This window comes from Capra hircus, unplaced genomic scaffold, assembly GCF_001704415.2.
Source record: "Capra hircus breed San Clemente unplaced genomic scaffold, ASM170441v1, whole genome shotgun sequence".
In the NCBI taxonomy this organism is placed as follows: domain Eukaryota; kingdom Metazoa; phylum Chordata; class Mammalia; order Artiodactyla; family Bovidae; genus Capra; species Capra hircus.
The window spans coordinates 461,680-481,314 of NW_017189629.1; the positions used below are offsets into that span (position 1 = coordinate 461,680).

The following is a 19,635-nucleotide window of genomic DNA, read 5'->3' on the forward strand; positions in this document are numbered from 1 at the left end:
TTGACTTTCTATGGTAACTCGCTGGATTAGGAAATGGAGGGAGAACCTTCAACAAGAAGTGACACGTGGTTTATGTAAGTGACGCGTGGTTTATGCATGGATATGGAGGTTAGAAAAGAATTTGAATCCTACTGGGTCAGACAGTAAGCAAAACTTTTATCACATGTTCCTGCCTTTGCCAGGTATGAGGCAGGGGTTTCAAGGAAAACAGATATGATCCCCGGTCTCAAGGAAAGGGCTCTCATGCAGGTGTGTGAAGTAGGCACATTATACCCGGAAGCAAATGATTTAGAGGAGGTAAAAACTAAAGTGGCACAGAAACAGGCTGCCCAGGGAGAAGCTGGGACAGTCTCAGAGGAGAGGCGAAAGTTCAAGTCACTCAATCATGTCTGACTCTTTGCAACTGAGTCAGTTCCTAGGCAGGTTGATAAGAAGTCCGGGGTCTCTGAGGAGGAGAGAGGGGTCTGGGATTCTCAAGGAGGAGGAAAGGACAAACATCTTTTTTTTTTCCCTCTACATTCCTTAGTCTTAGTCATATAAAACTTTTTTTTTTTTAAAGCCTGGAACTGATGATTACACATACACAAAAACAACTCAGTTTATACTAAGGATTCTATAACAACAATACATCTTACTTGAGGAAAGGAACCCCTTTCCTTCCTGAAAACCTTCGGACTAATCTTGTGATCTTAAAATGTATATTATGGGAGTGGGTCTGATAAGATCTTTCTATTGTTAGGTTATTATTCTGTCATCTTAAAATGTGAATTGTGGGAGTGGGTCTGAAGTGGAGAAGTGAAAGTTGCTCAGTCGGGTCTGACTCTTTGCGACCCCATGGACTATATAGTCCATGGAATTCTCTAGGCCAGAATACTGGAGTGGGTAGCCTTTCTCTTCTCCAGGGGATCTTCCCAACCCAGGGATCAAACCCAGGTCTCCTGCTTGGCAGGCAGATTCTTTATCAGCTGAGCCACAAGGGAAGGGAGTGGGTCTAGTAAGATCTTTACAATCTTGAGACATTCTTTTGATTTATTGTAATAACCAATTAAAAAAGTATAGAACTCCCTTTTCTAAGACTAGTGAGTGGGGCACTCTCTGTCCTCCTTCTGATATCTATGTCAGAAGCTTTCTCTGTCTATTTTCATACTTAATAAAACTCTGCTGTACAAAAGCTCTTGAGTGATCAAGCCTGGTCCCTGTTCCCAAAGCTAAATCTTCGGAGATCATGAATCTGACATTGTTCACCTTAAGCTATCACGATCCCATCGACTATACAGTCCATGGAATTCTCCAGGCCAGAATACTGGAGTGGGTAGCCATTCCCTTCTCCAGGGGATCTTCCCAACCCAGGGATCAAACCCAGGTCTCCCACACTACAGGCGGATTCTTTACCAGTTGAGCCACCAGGGAAGCCCAAAGAGGTGGATGAGCAGGAATTCAACACCTCCACCTAGGTTTCCAATCTGCTCTGACAGACCCAGTGGATGCTTTGCTGGAAAGCACAAGGCCAACCATTAACCTGTGTCTCTAGTAGGTAAGACCTACCAGGTCAACAGGTCTATTTAATTTCCTTGGATGTCACCTTTTCTGAATTGATTTATAGTCTGATCTTGTACCCAAATGTGATTAACTTTGTAGGTTTTCAATCATGAAAGGCAGTATTTCCACAGGTGTGCTCAAGTTGCCTCTTTCAAGCTCTGAAAAGTGTCCCTAATTTAAAAGTTTCTGTCATTAGCTAGGAAACTTAATAGTCCTTATTCCATCCCTCCTTTGTCTTTTCATATTGAATAAACACGTATTTTTGGTCTAACCTCAAGATCCTTCTTTACTTTTGATTGTTTTAACACCTCTCCTGACACTGTTTCTAGTTTCGTTCGTTCGTTCTTTGAGTATGACCAGCAGAACCACATCTCACAGATGGGTAAACTGATATCTGCAGTTCAAGTCACGTAAAATCTCATAATTTTTCAATTCATTATAAAACATTAATATACACAAAGACATTTCTGCGGCTTTTCCATTGTTACTGTTTTACATACAGAGGCAGAAGTAGTAATTAATGTAACACAACAACACACACTAGATCTTAAGTTGTCACTCGTATTTATTTTGTTGATCAATAACTGTCATATCTGAAAGAACTACTCAGTTTTCTCAAAAACTGAAAAGGATTTTTTTTCTATAAAACCCCTGAATGAACTTGTGACTATCTTGAAAAAAAAAATCAATAAATAGCATGTAAGTTCACCTCAGAGGGCAATTTATCTAATGGCAGGACTGTAGGTATTCCATTCACTTTTGTTTTCTAGGCTACATTTTGCAGTGTTTTGTACAAAAAAAACACTAATAAAATATGTTTGATTAAACTTATTGTTTTCTTCTGAAAGTAGCATCGACATACACACACTACCATGTATAAAACAGATGGCTGGTCAGAAGTTGCTAAATAACCCTAGGAGCCCAGCCTAGTGCTTTGTGACAACTGAGAGGAGTGAGATGGGGGGGGGGGGAAGGGGGGAATTTAGAAGGGTGAGACAGATTGGGGAGGAGGGGAGGGAGGGGATATATATATTGTTATGGCTGATTTACATTGTGATATGGCAGAAACCATCACAACATTGTAAAGGAATTTTCCTCCAATTAAAAATAAAATAAAAAATTACTGTTTTATGAGCAAATTATGAAGCATTGAAAATAAAATATTGTAATAAGAAATATGTAACCACAGAAAAGTTTATTTTATGGCACTGTTTCCTTAAAGTCATGATGAAAATTATTTTACTACTTATATTTGTATAACAGTTTATAATTTCCAACATGTTTCTTATGCTTGTTATCTTATGCGATTCCACCATAACTCTGCCCTGAAGACAAGTGTTTGTATATTTGGAAAAAAAGGAGGCTCTTTCATGTTAAATGACCCTGGGGCCACAGCAGTTGAGTCGTAGAACCCGGGCCTCTAGCACCTAGTCCTTCCACTACAGACTGATCCCTCCTGAAACCATGCCCTCACCAACACACTTGAATACATCTCTTGGTCTAAACTTTCACAATGATAAATTTATTAGAAAGTAATCAAGCTCTGTCTTTGGAATAGTATTTTACTTTAGCTTCTGCCTAATTCATTTGGTCATCAAGTTTGTATTTAAACAATAGGTTAATAATCATACATTTTAACTTTGAACATTTCTACCTTCCCCAGAAATCTCATGGATACCACTTTCTCAAAAGTTTTCTGCTACTGTTATGAAATAATAATCAAGAAAGCATAAATATGTCAATTGTTTTAAAAATATGCTTTAAAAACTTTGAGTCTAGAACTGTTTTGTTAGAAGTAGAAGTCTCATAAAAATGTTGACTGAGTAAAAATAACCTGAAAGGAGGACAGAAAAATAAATAGTACAATGCTTAAACTGTTCTCAGTGTTAAAGTAGGTAGAGTCTGTCTTAAAACTATTTCCCCCAGCTTTACTATGAAAAATTTCAAACATATAGAAAGTTGAAAGAATTGTATTCACTACCTAGATTCTACAATTAACAGTTTGCAATATTTGCTTTATCACGTATCTATCCACACATCAATTCACCTTATTTATCATTCATCTCAAAGTAAGTTGCAGAGTGGTCAACATTAGTACACTTCACCTCTAACTAAACACATCAACATTAGTACACTTCACCTCTAACTAAACACATCGGCATAGATTTTAATACTCCCCTCTCTTTCTCTCTCTCAGGTAAAATTTATATAGAGTGAAATGCAAAAATCTTAAGTGTATCATCCAATGAGTTTTCATAAATGTATACACTGCATACATCTGATAAACAGTATATATCCATGTATGCAGTTATTTCAGTAAGAAAGATTTATATGTATACATTTAAAAATTATATATATAGCTGTAAAACCCAATATCACTGAGGAAATTCAGTATCTCAATCTAGTCTAGTTTCACCTGGAGAGTTATCAATAACCTCTATTTCCTATTACATTAGCAGTCCTATTTATATAACACTGAATCAGTATCACACATTCATATCAACCACTCAAAGTCTTTCCTGGCAAAAACAGTAGCATTACAAAAATCTGCTTACTAAGGTGGATTAAGTTAAAATTCATCAATTTTGGTGTACATTTTTATCACTCCACAAAAGCTCCTTTGAAGTCAATCTCTTCCCCTTACCTTTACCCCTGGACAACAGCTATTAATCCCATGGTACAAAGCAAATTTTGGTTATTAGTCAAGTTATAACCTATAGTGAATCCTGTAATGAAAATTGTATTTTGGACTTAAGCATCTGTGCTATATCCAATTCAAGTTATGAAAACTTACACATGGTGATAAATGCATTAGATTCTTTGTGTATAGATTATAGTTGTTTTTGTTGTTGTTTCAACCCCATGGATTGTAGCCCACCAGGTTCTTCTGTCTGTGGGATTTCCCAGGCAAGAATACTGGAGTGGGCTGCCATTTCCTTCTCCAGGAGATCTTCCCGACCCAGGGACTGAACCTGGGTCTCCTGCACTACAGGCAGATTCTTTACTGCTGAGCCACCAGGGAAGCCCATTGATTATAGTGCAGAGGACTTAAAATTTATTAGTTAAAAGAAGTAAAAACTCTGCAAATGTATTTTGTCAGAGTGCAGATACCATAATTCTAATGCCATTATACTTGTTAAAGCAATCTATATTTCTAAATAGCAACATCGTTGGGCACAAAGTTGTCAAAGTACCTTAAATAACATTATGCTGGTTGTTAATTGCCCATTCATATAAGGCTTTTGGAGAAGGAAATGGCAACCCAATCCGGTATTCTTGTCTGAGAAATTCCATGGACAGAGGAGCCTGGCGGGCTACAGTCCATGGGGTTGCAAGAGTCACACATGACTAAACCGCCACCACCACCAGCACCACCACCACCACCACCACCACCATATAAGGCTTTACAACTAAGGAAAAGCGCTACTTGATACCTTCAAGATGCTTTTCCCAAATGACACAATAGATCTACTTGATTAAAAAAATAAAAAGAAGGGTACTAAATCTGGAGAAACAAAACCAGTTACAAATGGGAAGTGTCTTATATTTCAATGGTCATTAACATGTACATAGTGGGCAGCCTCTGAGATGGCCCCCAAGATCCCTGACTGCTGGTATTCATGCCCTCATATAATCCGTCCTTTACCCTGGAGTGTAGGCTGGACTTATTAACTCACTTGTAACAAACAGAATAGGGCAGAAGCGATAGAAAATCATTTCTGAGATTAGGTTATAAGAACGGTGGTTTCTGTCTTGGGTACACTCTCTTACTTTTGCCCTCTCTCTTTGATTATCTGTGCCAGGGGAAGCAAATTTCAAGGCTGTGAGCAGAACTGAAGCCTATCAACAACCAGGTGAGTGAGTGTGGAAGAGGATTCCCTCTACAGTTGGGCCTTCAGGTGAGATCACAGCTCTTGATGACATCTTGACTGCAGAATCATAAGAGATCTTAAGCCAGGGGTACTCAGCTAAGCCATGCCCAGATTCCCGACCAACAGAAACTGTGAGATGATAAATGCTGCCTTGACATTATTCATTAGAGATCAACAGATAACTAACATACTGTGAGCTTTTTATATTAAATTGGCTGCAATTTGAGCTACAAGTAACTAATACAAGAAAGTGTGACAATGAATCTTGTTATTAGCACCCAGATTTTCTATTTATCTTTGTCTCTTATATACTTTCCCCCCAGTAAGCACAATGCTGAAATAAAGATTTATTCTATTGCTTTAACTGAAATTATTACTGAGATAATTGTAGATTTATATGCAGTTGTTAAGAAATAATATAGAGATCCCGTGTATACTTTGCTCAGTTTCCCCACTGGTAACTCCCCCCCGCCACCCCTCACTGGTAACTTTTAAAAAAACTACTGTGTAATATCACAACCAGAATACTGACATTGATACAATCCACCCATCTCATTTAGATTGCCTTAATTTTACTAATACTCATTTGTGTGTATGTAATTTCTTACATACATTTTACTTTACTATTCTCATTTATTCAAATTATATCTTTTTGTAATTAAAATCTAGCGATTATATTATTCTTATGTTCTTTCTGATGGTAGAAGTTGTTAAGAGACATAAATCCAGGAGTTTATTTCATAGCTCCATAGCAATACTGAAAATAGTAACAGAGAGTAATAAACACTGCTTATAGATTATATAACAATTAAAGGAACATTCACTTACCCTGAAAGGTTTCTTGAAAGCAAACTATAAAATAAATTGTTAGCCTTCTCCCAGAATAATGTATTTGTGCTGGAAATTAAGATGTGAAGTAATATTAAGTGCGCTTAAAATTTTAACACTGCCTCTGTTTCCTCTTATGAAAGAAGTGAGAAGTTAGTAGTATTTGTGTAACAATGCTCCAGGAAATCAGTACATCCAAGTTTTTATTCTATGGCCAGGCAGTGTTAAAATTCATACACAAACATCTAAGCAGAAACAGCTGAGGATAAAGTCAAGCTGGTTATGAACCATGCAAAGCCAAACACTTTAGCATAAAAGATAAACCTTAGAGGAAAACAAAGGGATACCTACTTTCTGCTGCTAGAAGTCCTAGGAGGAAGGCAGCATATGGACAAACAACAAACAGTATGATTTTAGAGCAAGCAGGTTATCAAGCCACAGTTGGGCTCAGTAGATGAGCCACAAGAAGCAGAGTCTCTTAGCTGAGCCCCAGGTGAGCCCTTGTGTTCTGAGAGCACATTTGCTGGGTTCTGAGTCTGGTTTCTTTGATTTGAAATATAAGAACAGAATATTTCCACTTGGAATTGGTAAATAACAAAGCAACAATACACTGTTTATCTTAAGATTAAGCCTAACAATTTCTGGAGAATGTATAACTGACTTATTTCAATACTCAAAATAGGAAAGAAACCTCTTATATAAAAATTATTTTACAATGCAAACAGCATACCTAAACATGTTAAACTCTTCTTTAGAGGACTGGTTGATTTGTTTCAATTATTTTTTTCCACTGTTAATGAGAGGCTCTGTTAAATTTTTTTAAAATTATAATTATAATTTTGAATAGAATTTGCACTAACACAGGATTGCCAGCTTTTAATTTGGTCAAGCAAGGTCTTTAAGAAAAAAAAATTTACCAAACTACCATTCATTCTTATTTCGTAGAAAGAACAGAAAAGGCATTAGCTAAAGATGAAAAACAGTCTATCTCAAGAAAGGACAGTTGGTGACCTTATACTATTTTCTAACTCCTCTTTCTCCAATCCCTCACCCCTGTCCGACAAGCACATGCTTTATCATTACTTTTCTCTATTTGAAATGGGTTTTCTGGAAGAACTCTCAGGTAACAACGGAAAGTGCCTCATGTTTTGTACTGTAAAACAAACTCATGCAAATTTTGACAGAAAGACAGTGGAAAGGATGACATTGGGAACTTAAATGATGGAGAATTAAAGGACTAGAATTAAATAGAGAAGAATTTAGGCTTGAAAATTGAGAAGAATATTAAAAATAAAAATACTTTGAAAAATTAAAATATAGATGTGCTAATTATCTAGATAAAATAAAAGCTTTCTGCAACCAACCATATAACCATTACTTTTACATTACAGTTGGAGAAAAAAAATTGGCAAAGATAGATATTTGGTAAATAATGCTGACAATAATAGATAATGCCTCCCTTGAAATGGCTTAGTATTAAAAGTTAAAAAACCATCACAATATTGTAAAGTAATTATCCTCCAATTAAAAAATAATTAAAAAAAGTTAATTTTAGGAACATATGAATAATTCCTGGTAGCCATGTGAAATTCAGGAAAACATTAGAATTTTCTTGAAAATTTTCCTTTGTTTTGACATCTGACTATATAAAAATTTTCTCTTCATTTAGGGTAGATGATCAGACACATACACTGTATAACAATTTTATCTTCTATTGTTAGCAGCTGAACAGTGCCATTTAAAAATATTTTAGAGACATTTAGCATATCAAATGGATAGACTGCTTTTAGGATCCTTAAGATGTGGAAATTTTAAAAAAGATAGGATGAGACGACAGGAAAGGGAAGCAATAAGGAATGCAAAATTGTGAATAACTAATTTGAGGGCTTGCAAGACAGTGTAAGAAATTTCTTTTTTGTTTAAAAAGCAAGTACTGTAATCAGAAACTATTTCAAAAATATCATTTAGAGATTATACTGAAAAAAAAAAAAACAGAAAAAACTGAGCAATGAAAATGTATTTAATAGAAAATAAGCATGTTTATAACTGTAGACAATTCCTTTCCCTAGAAGGAAAATCCAGCTCTTGACAGAAATGAATACTTAAGAGCTCATTAAACTCTTGCTAAGCAGAGGTAAATATTATGGGGCAACAGTAAAGAATCAGGTCTATGAAGCTGTTGCAAGGACTGTCCTACTGTCTTCCTACTGCCAAATATGAAAATGGTATTAGAGATCTTGGCCCCAAATCTCTAAATATATTATTCCAAGTATGTGACTATATCACATAGTCACAGTACAACATAAAACTCTTATTAGATCCACTCCCCCTAGAAAGGGTTAACTGTAATCTAAGTGTGAAGAGGGAAGGAGGAGTTTCAAGTTAAAAACAACAAAAAGCTACAAATGGAGAGAACAAAATGGACTGGAAGAAAAAAACACAGACGTGAAACAATAGGGAGCATTGGGGAACATACCAGTAACACAACTATAGCCTTTAACGTGGGAAGGACTCTGGATAATTACCAAGTCAGCACAAGAGGAAAAGAGCAAGTCCTCCTCCTCAGGGTCTCTTCTTTAAGATTCCCATTTATAAAAGTTTTTGGAAATCACCTTCACTCAAAAGAGGAAGAGTCACATCCCAATTGGTAAAGGTCAAAATGAGGAACTATACAGCTGTTGGAATGGGAAATTTGATCCTGTTATTTTGCACAAGGTATAAGAGCATACCAATTGGTCAGAAACTCTGTGTGTACATGTGTATGTGAGCATGTATGTGCACTCATGTGTATAACAGAGGAAAGAAGAAGCATAAATATTGACAAATGCTCATGGTTCCAACAATAAAAGAAGCATTAGCACATCCATTCTTCCTATATGGCTAGTTATGAAGGACAAACAACTCATGCTTTAGGAAGGGCTCTGGGCCCTGATTCCAATGGTAATACATGAACACTGAACGAGCCAGTGCAAGAGTACAAAAACCAAATCACCAGTACAGAGTCAACCACATGACAAGCACTAAGTAATTCTAATGAAAGAAAGAAAAGCTGATGCCAGAGGACATATGATGTAGGAGTTAATAAACACACAAATAGAAATTAAAAACTAACACACATACATGCATTTGCATATACACACAAATGAGTCTTATGTATTTTTAGCAAATAATCCTTGAGACTACCTCACAGTAGGATGGAAATCTGAGCATTTAAAAAAATAGTTTTGTGAACACTAGTGAGTTTTTTCAGGAGTACCTATAGACATTTCACCAAAATAGGTAATTCTTCTATGTTCCTCCCCCTTGAATGCTTGTATAGACATGCTATAGACTTTATAAAAAGAGAAGAACCTGTAAATAGTTTCAAGAGATAATTCACAAGACAGGTTTACATTGAAAGATTCAATTAAAAGTAGCGTTGTTCCAAAGTCTGACCTGCTACAGTTGATATGGGGAAAATTTTACATCAGAAATTTGTGTTGAGGTAGAAGGTAATCACAAAGATTCAAGAAGACTGACTACAAATGTTGGATTGGATGAAGTGCAATGTTGGGTCTGGAGGGAGGAAAGGGGAAGAAGTATTTCCGATGTTAAAAATAAAAAGTGAAATGTCGGCTTGGAGCGGTAGGGGAAAGCAATTTTGGTATTAAAACAAAAAAGAAATCAGATACATGGGGAAGGAATCTGGCTGCTGAAAAACTTCTTTAGAATTTCTTGGAGACTAGAACTAGATTCACAGGAAAAGTTTGTTCATAATGAAAGAGAAAGGATGTAGACACCACATGATTCACTCTAGTGAATGAATGAATGATTCAATTACCTGAGGAGGTAGGGTCTTCGGAGAAATCTGGCAACTCTTCAGGGGGATCCCCATAAAATGAGTTGAATTTGTGACTTGACACAGCTGCTAGTACTGCACCCTAAAGCAAAGAGATGAAAAAAAAAGATATTTGTATATATATTAAAAATTTTCCTTTTGTTTTTGGCTGTGTCATGAGGCTTGTGGGATCTTAATTCCCTGACCAGGGATTGAACCTGGGCCCTCAACAATGAAAGCATGAAGTCTTAACCAATGGACTGCCAGGAAATTCCTGAAAATATATATTATTAAAAGAAATAAACAACAAGGTCTTATTGTATAGCACAGAGAATTACATTCAATATCCTATGATAAACCATAATTGAAAAAAATATATAAAAAAGAATGAATCACTTTGTTGTATAGCAGAAATTAATACAACATTGTAAATCAACTATACTTCAATAAAAGCATTGATAAAAATACATAAATACAAAAAAGTTAATCACCAAATGGTTATTTAAGAAATATGGACATAGATGGACATGTTCGTTCAGGCATGTCCAACTCTTTGCGACCCCATGGGCTATAGTCTGCCAGGCTCCTCTGTCCATGGGATTTTCCAGGCAAGAATACTGGAGTGGGTTGCCATTTCCTTCTCCATGGGATTTTCCCAACCCAGGGACTGAATCTGGGTCTCCCACACTGCAGGCAGACTCTTTGCTGCCTGAGCCACCAGGGAAGCCCACTGAGATGACCCAGAGGGATGGTATGGGGAGGGAGAAGGCAGGGGGGTTCAGGATGGGGAACACGTGTATACCTGTGGTGGATTCATGTTGTTGTATGGCAAAACCAATACAATATTGTAAAGTAATTAACCTCCAATTAAAATAAATAAGTTTATATTAAAAAAAGAATTATTCAGGAGGTCAAATATATAGGAAATGAAAGCTAGAAAAGAGGTGGCTTAAAATAATTTTGAATTCTTTTAGATAAAGCACATACACATATACCAGAATAACACTGTCAGGGATTGCGGAATTATATGAAACCATTTACATCTTGAACTTAAGCGTGTACTAGACAATGAAATATTCTGCAGTCACTATAAAATGATGCAGCAGAAGAGTGTTTAATGAAATGATAAGGTGATTGTGATGAATTACACAAAAAAGTTTTTGAAAATCTATAGTATGATCCTATTTTTGAAAAAAGTTAATCAAGACATAAAAGATTGATATATATTAAAATGTTAATAGTATTAATTATTCTTGGATAGTAAGAATGAAGTCATTTTTCTTTTTTAAAATCTTTTTTCCCTTTCTTTTTGATACTAATAATGACTATGCATTACTCTTGTACAGTAATTCTCAATTAGGCTACCCAATAGAATCAATTACATCTTGACTATTTTAAAGCACATGACACCTCCATTGATTCCTAGCTCAGAATCACTGTCATACTGAATCCATGACATCTCTTAAGACTACTGGGTAGAAAAATGTTGGGAATGATTGTTTCCGTGACAAGAATGATAATGTTAATAAGTGTCCAATCACATGAGTGTTAGGCATAGGTCAGAATATCCAGGTGTGTTCCTGGGTGCTGCCACTTTCCATCTGCATGACCTTACTTGAGTTAATCATTTAACCTCTTGAGGTTTTCTCATACAGTGAGGATATTAAAAGTGACGTAGCTTACCCTACATGACTGTCAAAAGTCGTAATGTTTATGAAAATGCTTTGTGAACCATAAGCATTTTGTAAGTGCAAATTATGACTGTGTTTAGAGAGCTAAATAAACAAAGAGTCAGACATGACTTAGCGACTTATACAACTGCTAATATGTAGCTAGAACCTAAGCAGAGCCTTTGCTGCTCTAGGTAGAATTTTTCACTTAGGTAGCCTGAGTATCATATCACCCTTGTAGTCTAAGTGTAAAGTAGCCTAAGTCTACATTTTAAATACTGACCTCTCAGATTTTTTTGGGAAAAAAATGATGACTCTTTTGTGAATGCAGGGATTCATTAAATATCATTGATAATCAAAATCTATTTATGAGTATGTGCTCAGTTGTGTCTGACTCTTCGCAACTCCATGGACTGTAGCTCATCAGACTTCTTTGTCCATGGCATTTTTCAGGCAAGAATACTGGAGTGGGTTGCCATGTCCTTCTCCAGGGAATTTTGGTGACCCAAGGGTCTAACCTGCATCTCCCTTGTCTCCTGCACTGGTAGGCAGATTCTTTACCACTAGCTCCATCTGGGAAGCCCCAATAATCACAATAATGCATAATAAAATTATTAATAATCATTAGTAATTCTAATAACATTATTAATAGAAACACATTCCTACAAGGTTCATTTTTAGAAGGGTGGTTATATAAGGTTTCTTTCTACAAATATAAATTGAAAAAGAGAGACAAAAGAGGGAAGGGCAAAAAATAGAGAAGTGATCTTGATGATGATTCCACGCAACTTTCAGATTTCCATAAGTCCAGGGTTAACGCCTGAGAGTGTCTCATGCAGAATTTTATGAAAATAATTGTACTGAATGTTGACTTCTTCTTTCTGTAGTAGAAGCTTATTCCACTTTATATATATGTTCTCTAAAAGCTGGGTGAAAATGGAATTTGTATAGATCATAGCACATGTTTCCCACACATATTGAAATTAAAATCTTTAAGATGCTTAATTTTTATTTCCAAATAAAGTTCAGCTGAGTTTCTTACTATATTAGTTTCATGTTTTAAGGCCTGTTCTAGCTATTAAATACCACTGTAGCAAAAGAGCTATAAATACTTTTACTAGGAAAGCGCTCTTTAAAAGAGCCCTGAGAAATAAATTCTTTTGAAACAATAGTAGCAAGTTCCTGATTTATCTGTCTTATGGTTAGCAGTTTTGTTTATTTAGCTCTGTAAACACAGTGGCGGCTGCGACGGACCGCGCAGAAGCGCGGCGGCTGCGACGGACCGCGCAGAAGCGCGGCGGCTGCGACGGACCGCGCAGAAGCGCGGCGGCTGCGACGGACCGCGCAGAAGCGCGGCGGCTGCGACGGACCGCGCAGAAGCGCGGCGGCTGCGACGGACCGCGCAGAAGCGCGGCGGCTGCGACGGACCGCGCAGAAGCGCGGCGGCTGCGACGGACCGCGCAGAAGCGCGGCGGCTGCGACGGACCGCGCAGAAGCGCGGCCAGGAGAAGCTATTCCACACCCAAGGTCAGGGGCGGCGACTGAGAGTGCCAGGCTGCGACAGCACAGGAGCAGCTGAGAGGAGTTATCCCACCTCTGAGGTCGGGGATGGCGGCCGGGAGGAGCTACCCCACGTCCCGGGTCAGGGGCGGCGGCCGGGAGGAGCTACCCAACGTCCGGGGTCAGGGGCGGCGGCCGGGAGGAGCTACCCCACGTCCCGGGTCAGGGGCGGCGGCCGGGAGGAGCTACCCCACGTCCCGGGTCAGGGGCGGCGGCCGGGAGGAGCTACCCCACGTCCCGGGTCAGGGGCGGCGGCCGGGAGGAGCTACCCCACGTCCCGGGTCAGGGGCGGCGGCCGGGAGGAGCTACCCCACGTCCGGGGTCAGGGGCGGCGGCCGGGAGGAGCTACCCCACGTCCGGGGTCGGGGCGGCGGCCGGGAGGAGCTACCCCACGTCCGGGGTCAGGGGCGGCGGCCGGGAGGAGCTACCCCACGTCCGGGGTCAAGGGCGGCGGCCGGGAGGAGCTACCCCACGTCCGGGTCGGGGCGGCGGCCGGGAGGAGCTACCCCACGTCCGGGGTCGGGCCGCGGCCGGGAGGAGCTACCCCACGTCCGGGGTCAAGGGCGGCGGCCGGGAGGAGCTACCCCATGTCCGGGGTCAAGGGCGGCGGCCGGGAGGAGCTACCTGCTGCGCAGGCGCAGGAGGGCCAAGAGGAGCTACTCCATCTTCAAGGTCAGGAGGGGCGATCTCATCCAAGGTAAGGAGCATCCGCTGTGCTTTGCTGGAGCAGCCGTGAGGAGATACCGCACGTCCAAGGTAAGAGAAACCCAAGTAAGACAGTAGGTGTTGTGAGAGGGCATCAGAGGGCAGACATACTGAAACCATAATCACAGAAAACTAGCCAATCTGATTACATGGACCACAGCCTTGTCTAACTCAATGAAAGTATGCCTTGCTGTGTGGGGCCACCCAAGACGGACAGGTCATGGTGGAGAGGTCTGACAGAATGTGGTCCACTGGAGAAGGGAATGGCAAGCCACTTCAGTATTCTTGCCATGAGAACCCCATAAACAGTATGAAAAGGCAAATGATAGGATACTGAAAGAGGAACTCCCCAGGTCGTTAAGTGCTGAATATGCTACTGGAGATCAGTGGAGAAATAACTCCAGAAAGAATGAAGGGATGGAGCCAAAGCAAAAACAATACCCAGTTGTGGATGTGACTGGTGATAGAAGCAAGGTCCGATGCTGTAAAGAGCAATATTGCATAGGAACCTGGAATGTTAGGTCCATGAATCAAGGTAAATTGGAAGTGGTCAAACAGGAGATGGCAAGAGTGAATGGCAACATTCTAGGAATCAGCAAACTAAAATGTACTGGAATGAGTGAATTTAACTCAGATGACCATTATATCTACTACTGTGGGCAGGAATCCTTTAGAAGAAACGGAGTAGCCATCATGGTCAACAACAGTCTGAAATGCAGTACTTGGATGCAATCTCAAAAATGACAGAATGATCTCTGTTCATTTCCAAATCCAAGCCTATGCCCCTGCCAGTAATGCTGAAGAAGCTGAAGTTGAATGGTTCTATGAAGACCTACAAAACCTTTTAGAACCAACACTCAAAAAAGATGTCCTTTTTATTATAGGGGACTGGAATGCAAAAGTAGGAAGTCAAGAAACACCTGGGTAAACAGGCAAATTTGGCCTTGGAATGCGGAATGAAGCAGGGCAAAGGCTAATAGAGTTTTGCCAAGAGAAAGCACTGGTCATAGCACACACCCTCTTCCAACAACACAAGAGAAGACTGTGCACATGGTAATCACCAGATGGTCAACACCGAAATCAGATTCATTATATTCTTTGCAGCCAGAGATGGAGAAGCTCTATACAGTCAGCAAAAACAAGACCAGGAGCTGACTGTGGCTCAGATCATGAACTCCTTATTGCCAAATTCAGACTTAAATTGAAGAAAGTAGGGAAAACCACTAGACCATTCAGGTATGACCTAAATCAAATCCCTTATGATTATACAGTGGGAGTGAGAAATAGATTTAAGGGACTAGATCTGATAGATGGAGTGCCTGATGAACTATGGACTGAGGTTCGTGACATTGTACAGGAGACAGGGATCAAGACCATCCCCATGGAAAAGAAATGCAAGAAAGCAAAATGGCTGTCTGGGGAGGCCTTACAAATAGCTGTGAAAAGAAGAAAAGTGAAAAGCAAAGGAGAAAAGGAAAGACATAAGCGTCTGAATGCAGAGTTCCAAAGAATAGCAAGAAGAGATAAGAAAGCCTTCCTCAGCGATCAATACAAAGAAATAGAGGAAAACAACAGAATGGGAAATACTAGAGATCTCTTCAAGAAAATTAGAGATACCAAGGGAACATTTCATGCAAAGATGGGCTCGATAAAGGACAGAAATGGTATGGACCTAACAGAAGCAGAAGATAATAAGAAGAGGTGGCAAGAATACACAGAACTGTACAAAAAAGATCTTCATGACCCAGATAATCATGATGGTGTGATCACTCACCTAGAGCCAGACATCCTGGAATGTGAAGTTAAGTGGGCCTTAGAAAGCATCACTAAGAACAAAGCTAGTGGAGGTGATGGAATTCCAGTGGAGCTATTTCAAATCCTGAAAGATGATGCTGTGAAAGTGCTGCACTCAATATGCCAACAAGTTTGGAAAACTCAGCAGTGGCCACAAGACTTGAAAAGGTCAGTTTTCATTCCAATCCCAAAGAAAGGCAATGCAAAAGAATGCTCAAACTACTGCACACTTGCACTCATCTCACACGCTAGTAAAGTAATGCTCAAAATTCTCCAAGCCAGGCTTCAGCAATATGTGAACCGTGAACTTCCAGATGTTCAAGCTGGTTTTAGAAAAGGCAGAGGAACCAGAGATCAAATTGCCAACATCTGCTGGATTATCGAAAAAGCAAGAGAATTCCAGAAAAACATCTATTTCTGCTTTACTGACTATGCCAAAGCCTTTGACTGTGGATCACAATAAACTGTGGAAAATTCTGAAAGAAGTGGGAATACCAGACCACCTGTCCTGCCTCTTGAGAAACCTGTATGCAGGTCAGGAGTTAACGGTTAGAACTGGACATGGAACAACAGACTGGTTCCAAATAGGAAAAGGAGTACATCAAGGCTGTATATTGTCACCCTGCTTATTTAACTTATGTGCAGAGTACATCATGAGAAATGCTGGGCTGGAAGAAGCACAAGCTGGAATCAAGATTGCCGGGAGAAATATCAAAAACCTCAGATATGCAGATGATACCACCCTTATGGCAGAAAGTGAAGAGGAACTAAAAAGCCTCTTGATGAAAGTGAAAGAGGAGAGTGAAAAAGTTGGCTTAAAGCTCAACATTCAGAAAACTAAGACCATGGCATCTGGTCCCATCATTTCATGGCAAATAGATGGGGAAACAGTGGAAACAGACTTTATATTTTTGGGCTCCAAAATCACTGCAGATGGTGACTGCAGCCATGAAATTAAAAGACGCTTACTCCTTGGAAGAAAAGTTATGACCAACCTAGATAGCATATTCAAAAGCAAAGACATTACTTTGCCAACAAAGGTCCGTCTAGTCAAGGCTATGGTTTTCCCAGTGGTCAAGTATGGATGTGAGAGTTGGACTGTGAAGAAAGCTGAGTGCCAAAGAATTGATGCTTTTGAACTGTGGTTTTGGAGAAGACTCTTGAGGGTCCCTTGGACTGCAAGGAGATCCAACCAGTCCATCCTAAAAGAGATCAGTCCTGGGTGTTCATTGGAAGGACTGATGCTGAAGCTGAAACTCCAATAGTTTGGCTACCTTATGTGAAGAGCGGACTCATTGGAGAAGACCCTGATGCTGGGAGGGATTGGGGGCTGGAGGAGAAGTGGACAACAGAGGATGAGATGGCTGGATGGCATCACCGACTCAATGGATATGAATTTGGGTATACTCCAGGAGTTGGTGATGGACAGGGAGGCCTGGCATGCTGCACTTCATGGGGTCACAAAGAGTCGGACATGACTGAGCGACTGAACTGAAATGAAACACAGTGACTGCATGTGGGCTCACAAGTTCAATGCAAAATGGGTCCAAAACAGATTGTGGATTTATAGAATTTTATTAGAGTTTGAGAGTCAACTGTAAAGATGATTCATTCTAAAGAGACGTATTTAGCAGACGAGGAAAACAGGTCCAGAGGGGCTTACTAACCGCTTAAGGTTGCTGCCAACTTAAAGAGACAGGTCAGGAGTAGACAGAATTGAGGTGTTCTGACTACTCTGGTCAGTTCAACAGTTTTTACTATTACAGAGGTCAAAAATACTTCTCTGTAAAGGGCTAGACAGTGAATATTTTAGGCTTGCAGAGCATATGTTCTCTGCTGCAACTATTCAACTCTGCCATTCAGCGTGAAAGCAGCTATTTCTGTGGTCCAATTAAACTTTATATATAAAAATAGAAAGATAGATGCATTAGTTTATGAAAGCATAGAGGTCTTTATGGAAAAGTATCTTATGGATTGTATCACTGACTCAATGGACATGAACTTGGGCAAACTCCAGGAGATAGTGAGGGACAGGGAGGCCTGGCATGCTGCAGTGCTGCAGAGAGTCAGACATAATTGAGTGACTAAACAACAACAACAAAGAACTCTTATGTGAGTGCTTGAGTTCCCAGATTGTATATTGTCAACCTCCCTACTATGCTGTTGCTACTGAAGAGCCTGTGGGTATAACAGCATAAAACCAGATCTTCTAGTAGTTCTTGAACCTTCTCACTTTTATTGAATCCTTATTAAAGAAGCTTTTCTATCTACTTTAGATGATATACTCCCATAAGCTTTGAGTAAAACATAACAAGTTTGACTTAAGACCATTCACAATCTGATAACTAATATTAAAGATGCAATTTTCTACTAAGCACATTAACCTAGAAATGAGAAGGAAGATTCTAAATTCAAAGAAAAAGAGAAGTACAAGTAATTAAGCACAATCATATTTGTAGTTAATATGTCAAACATGAAAATGGAATGCTCCCCACTAGAAAATTCTGTGTCTCATTTAAGGATGTGGGAAGCAAACAACAACAACAAAATGGTTAGCTCATACTTCTGCTAAATTAAACTACTGTAGACACTTAAGGGAGCAACGAAGTTATTGAGTAGGGAACAGGAGAGTTGAACATGGATGAATTACTGACTTGAAGACAATGTCAAAAGCCAATACTCCCTTTTTGGTGATCCATAAGTGAGCTCAGAAAAAAAAACACCATGAAGCTTGATAGGCATGAGGGCAGGGAGGTATATTTTTAAAAGTCTAAATACAAAACACGCAAGCATGAGATGTAGAATAACGCATTGGCTTTGTACCCAAGTGGTGAGGACACATCTAATTATTTTTTGATATACAGAGGGGGCAAAAAGCATCATGGGCACACAAATAAAAGTGTGACATAACAATTGAGAGAGGATCATCTTACTAGGATTCAGAATACTGAACTCAAAACCTTAAAAAGGGTGGAGAAGCTGGAGAGGTTGAAGCTGGAGAGAGATGACCAAACGGCTAGAAAAATCACTTCAAGGCAGAAATGTTAAAGAACTGAGGTTGGCTACATTTAAGAATTAGGTCCTACATGATAATGAGGTAAGACCATAGATTAAATCAGAACCTCCCATGTCTCTCCATGCAGTCACAACCAAAGTTATCATTCAGTTTAGTCAGCTTAGCCTACATGTATTTGATACTTAAGCACAGTCTAAACACAACTCTAAAACCTAGAATTTCACAATTAAGTCAGGACACGTGATTAAAGGAGGTTGTGCTATCGTCTCTGAAGATTAAAAATGAGACTTGGTAAAGTCAGTATGGCTATATTTAAGAGCAATGGTGGGGCTTCCCAGGTCGTGCTATTGGTAGAGTACCTGTCTGCCAATGCAGGAGACTTAAGAGATGCAGGTTCCATCCCTGGGTGGGGAAGATCCCCTGGAGAAGGACATGTCAACCCACTCCAGTATTCTTGCCTGGAGAATCCCATGGGCAGAGGAGCTTGGCGGGCTACGGTCCAAAGGATTGCAAAGAGTTGGTCATGACTGAAGTGACTTAGCATAGCACAAGAGCAATTGCATGGAATAAATAACTGAGGAATCCTTTTGGGTCTGTGTAAAGGTATTTTATAAAGATGATCTTTTAATGTATATAATAACTTTCAAAAGCCAGCCTAACTTTGGAAGTAATAAATTCTGCATTTCAGAATCAAAAATGCATAGAATTGCTTTGCAAAATATGGGAAGATCAAACTCATGTCAGTTATTATTTATGTAACTGTTCATACCAGAATAACAGTTTTCAGTTTTCAGAATCAAAGGTGCCCTTTGGACACAAGATTTACTGCCCTGA

The 19,635-nt window shown here is 39.5% G+C and overlaps 1 protein-coding gene across 13 annotated transcripts in view; it reads right to left on the bottom strand.

The window, feature by feature from the left end:
- CASK (calcium/calmodulin dependent serine protein kinase) overlaps positions 1 to 19,635 on the bottom strand; it is a 375,002-nt gene that overhangs the window by 91,754 nt on the left and 263,613 nt on the right. For 8 of the 13 annotated variants that reach the window (XM_018044580.1, XM_013976574.2, XM_018044582.1 and 5 more), the window contains exons 10-11: positions 10,060 to 10,159; positions 6,591 to 6,608 (exon numbers count right to left, since the gene is read on the bottom strand). In XM_018044580.1, the coding sequence (XP_017900069.1) occupies positions 6,591 to 6,608; positions 10,060 to 10,159 (118 nt within the window). The remainder of the gene's footprint in view (positions 1 to 6,590; positions 6,609 to 10,059; positions 10,160 to 19,635) is intronic. The other 5 variants (XM_018044583.1, XM_018044579.1, XM_018044576.1 and 2 more) reach the window with 1 other exon arrangement.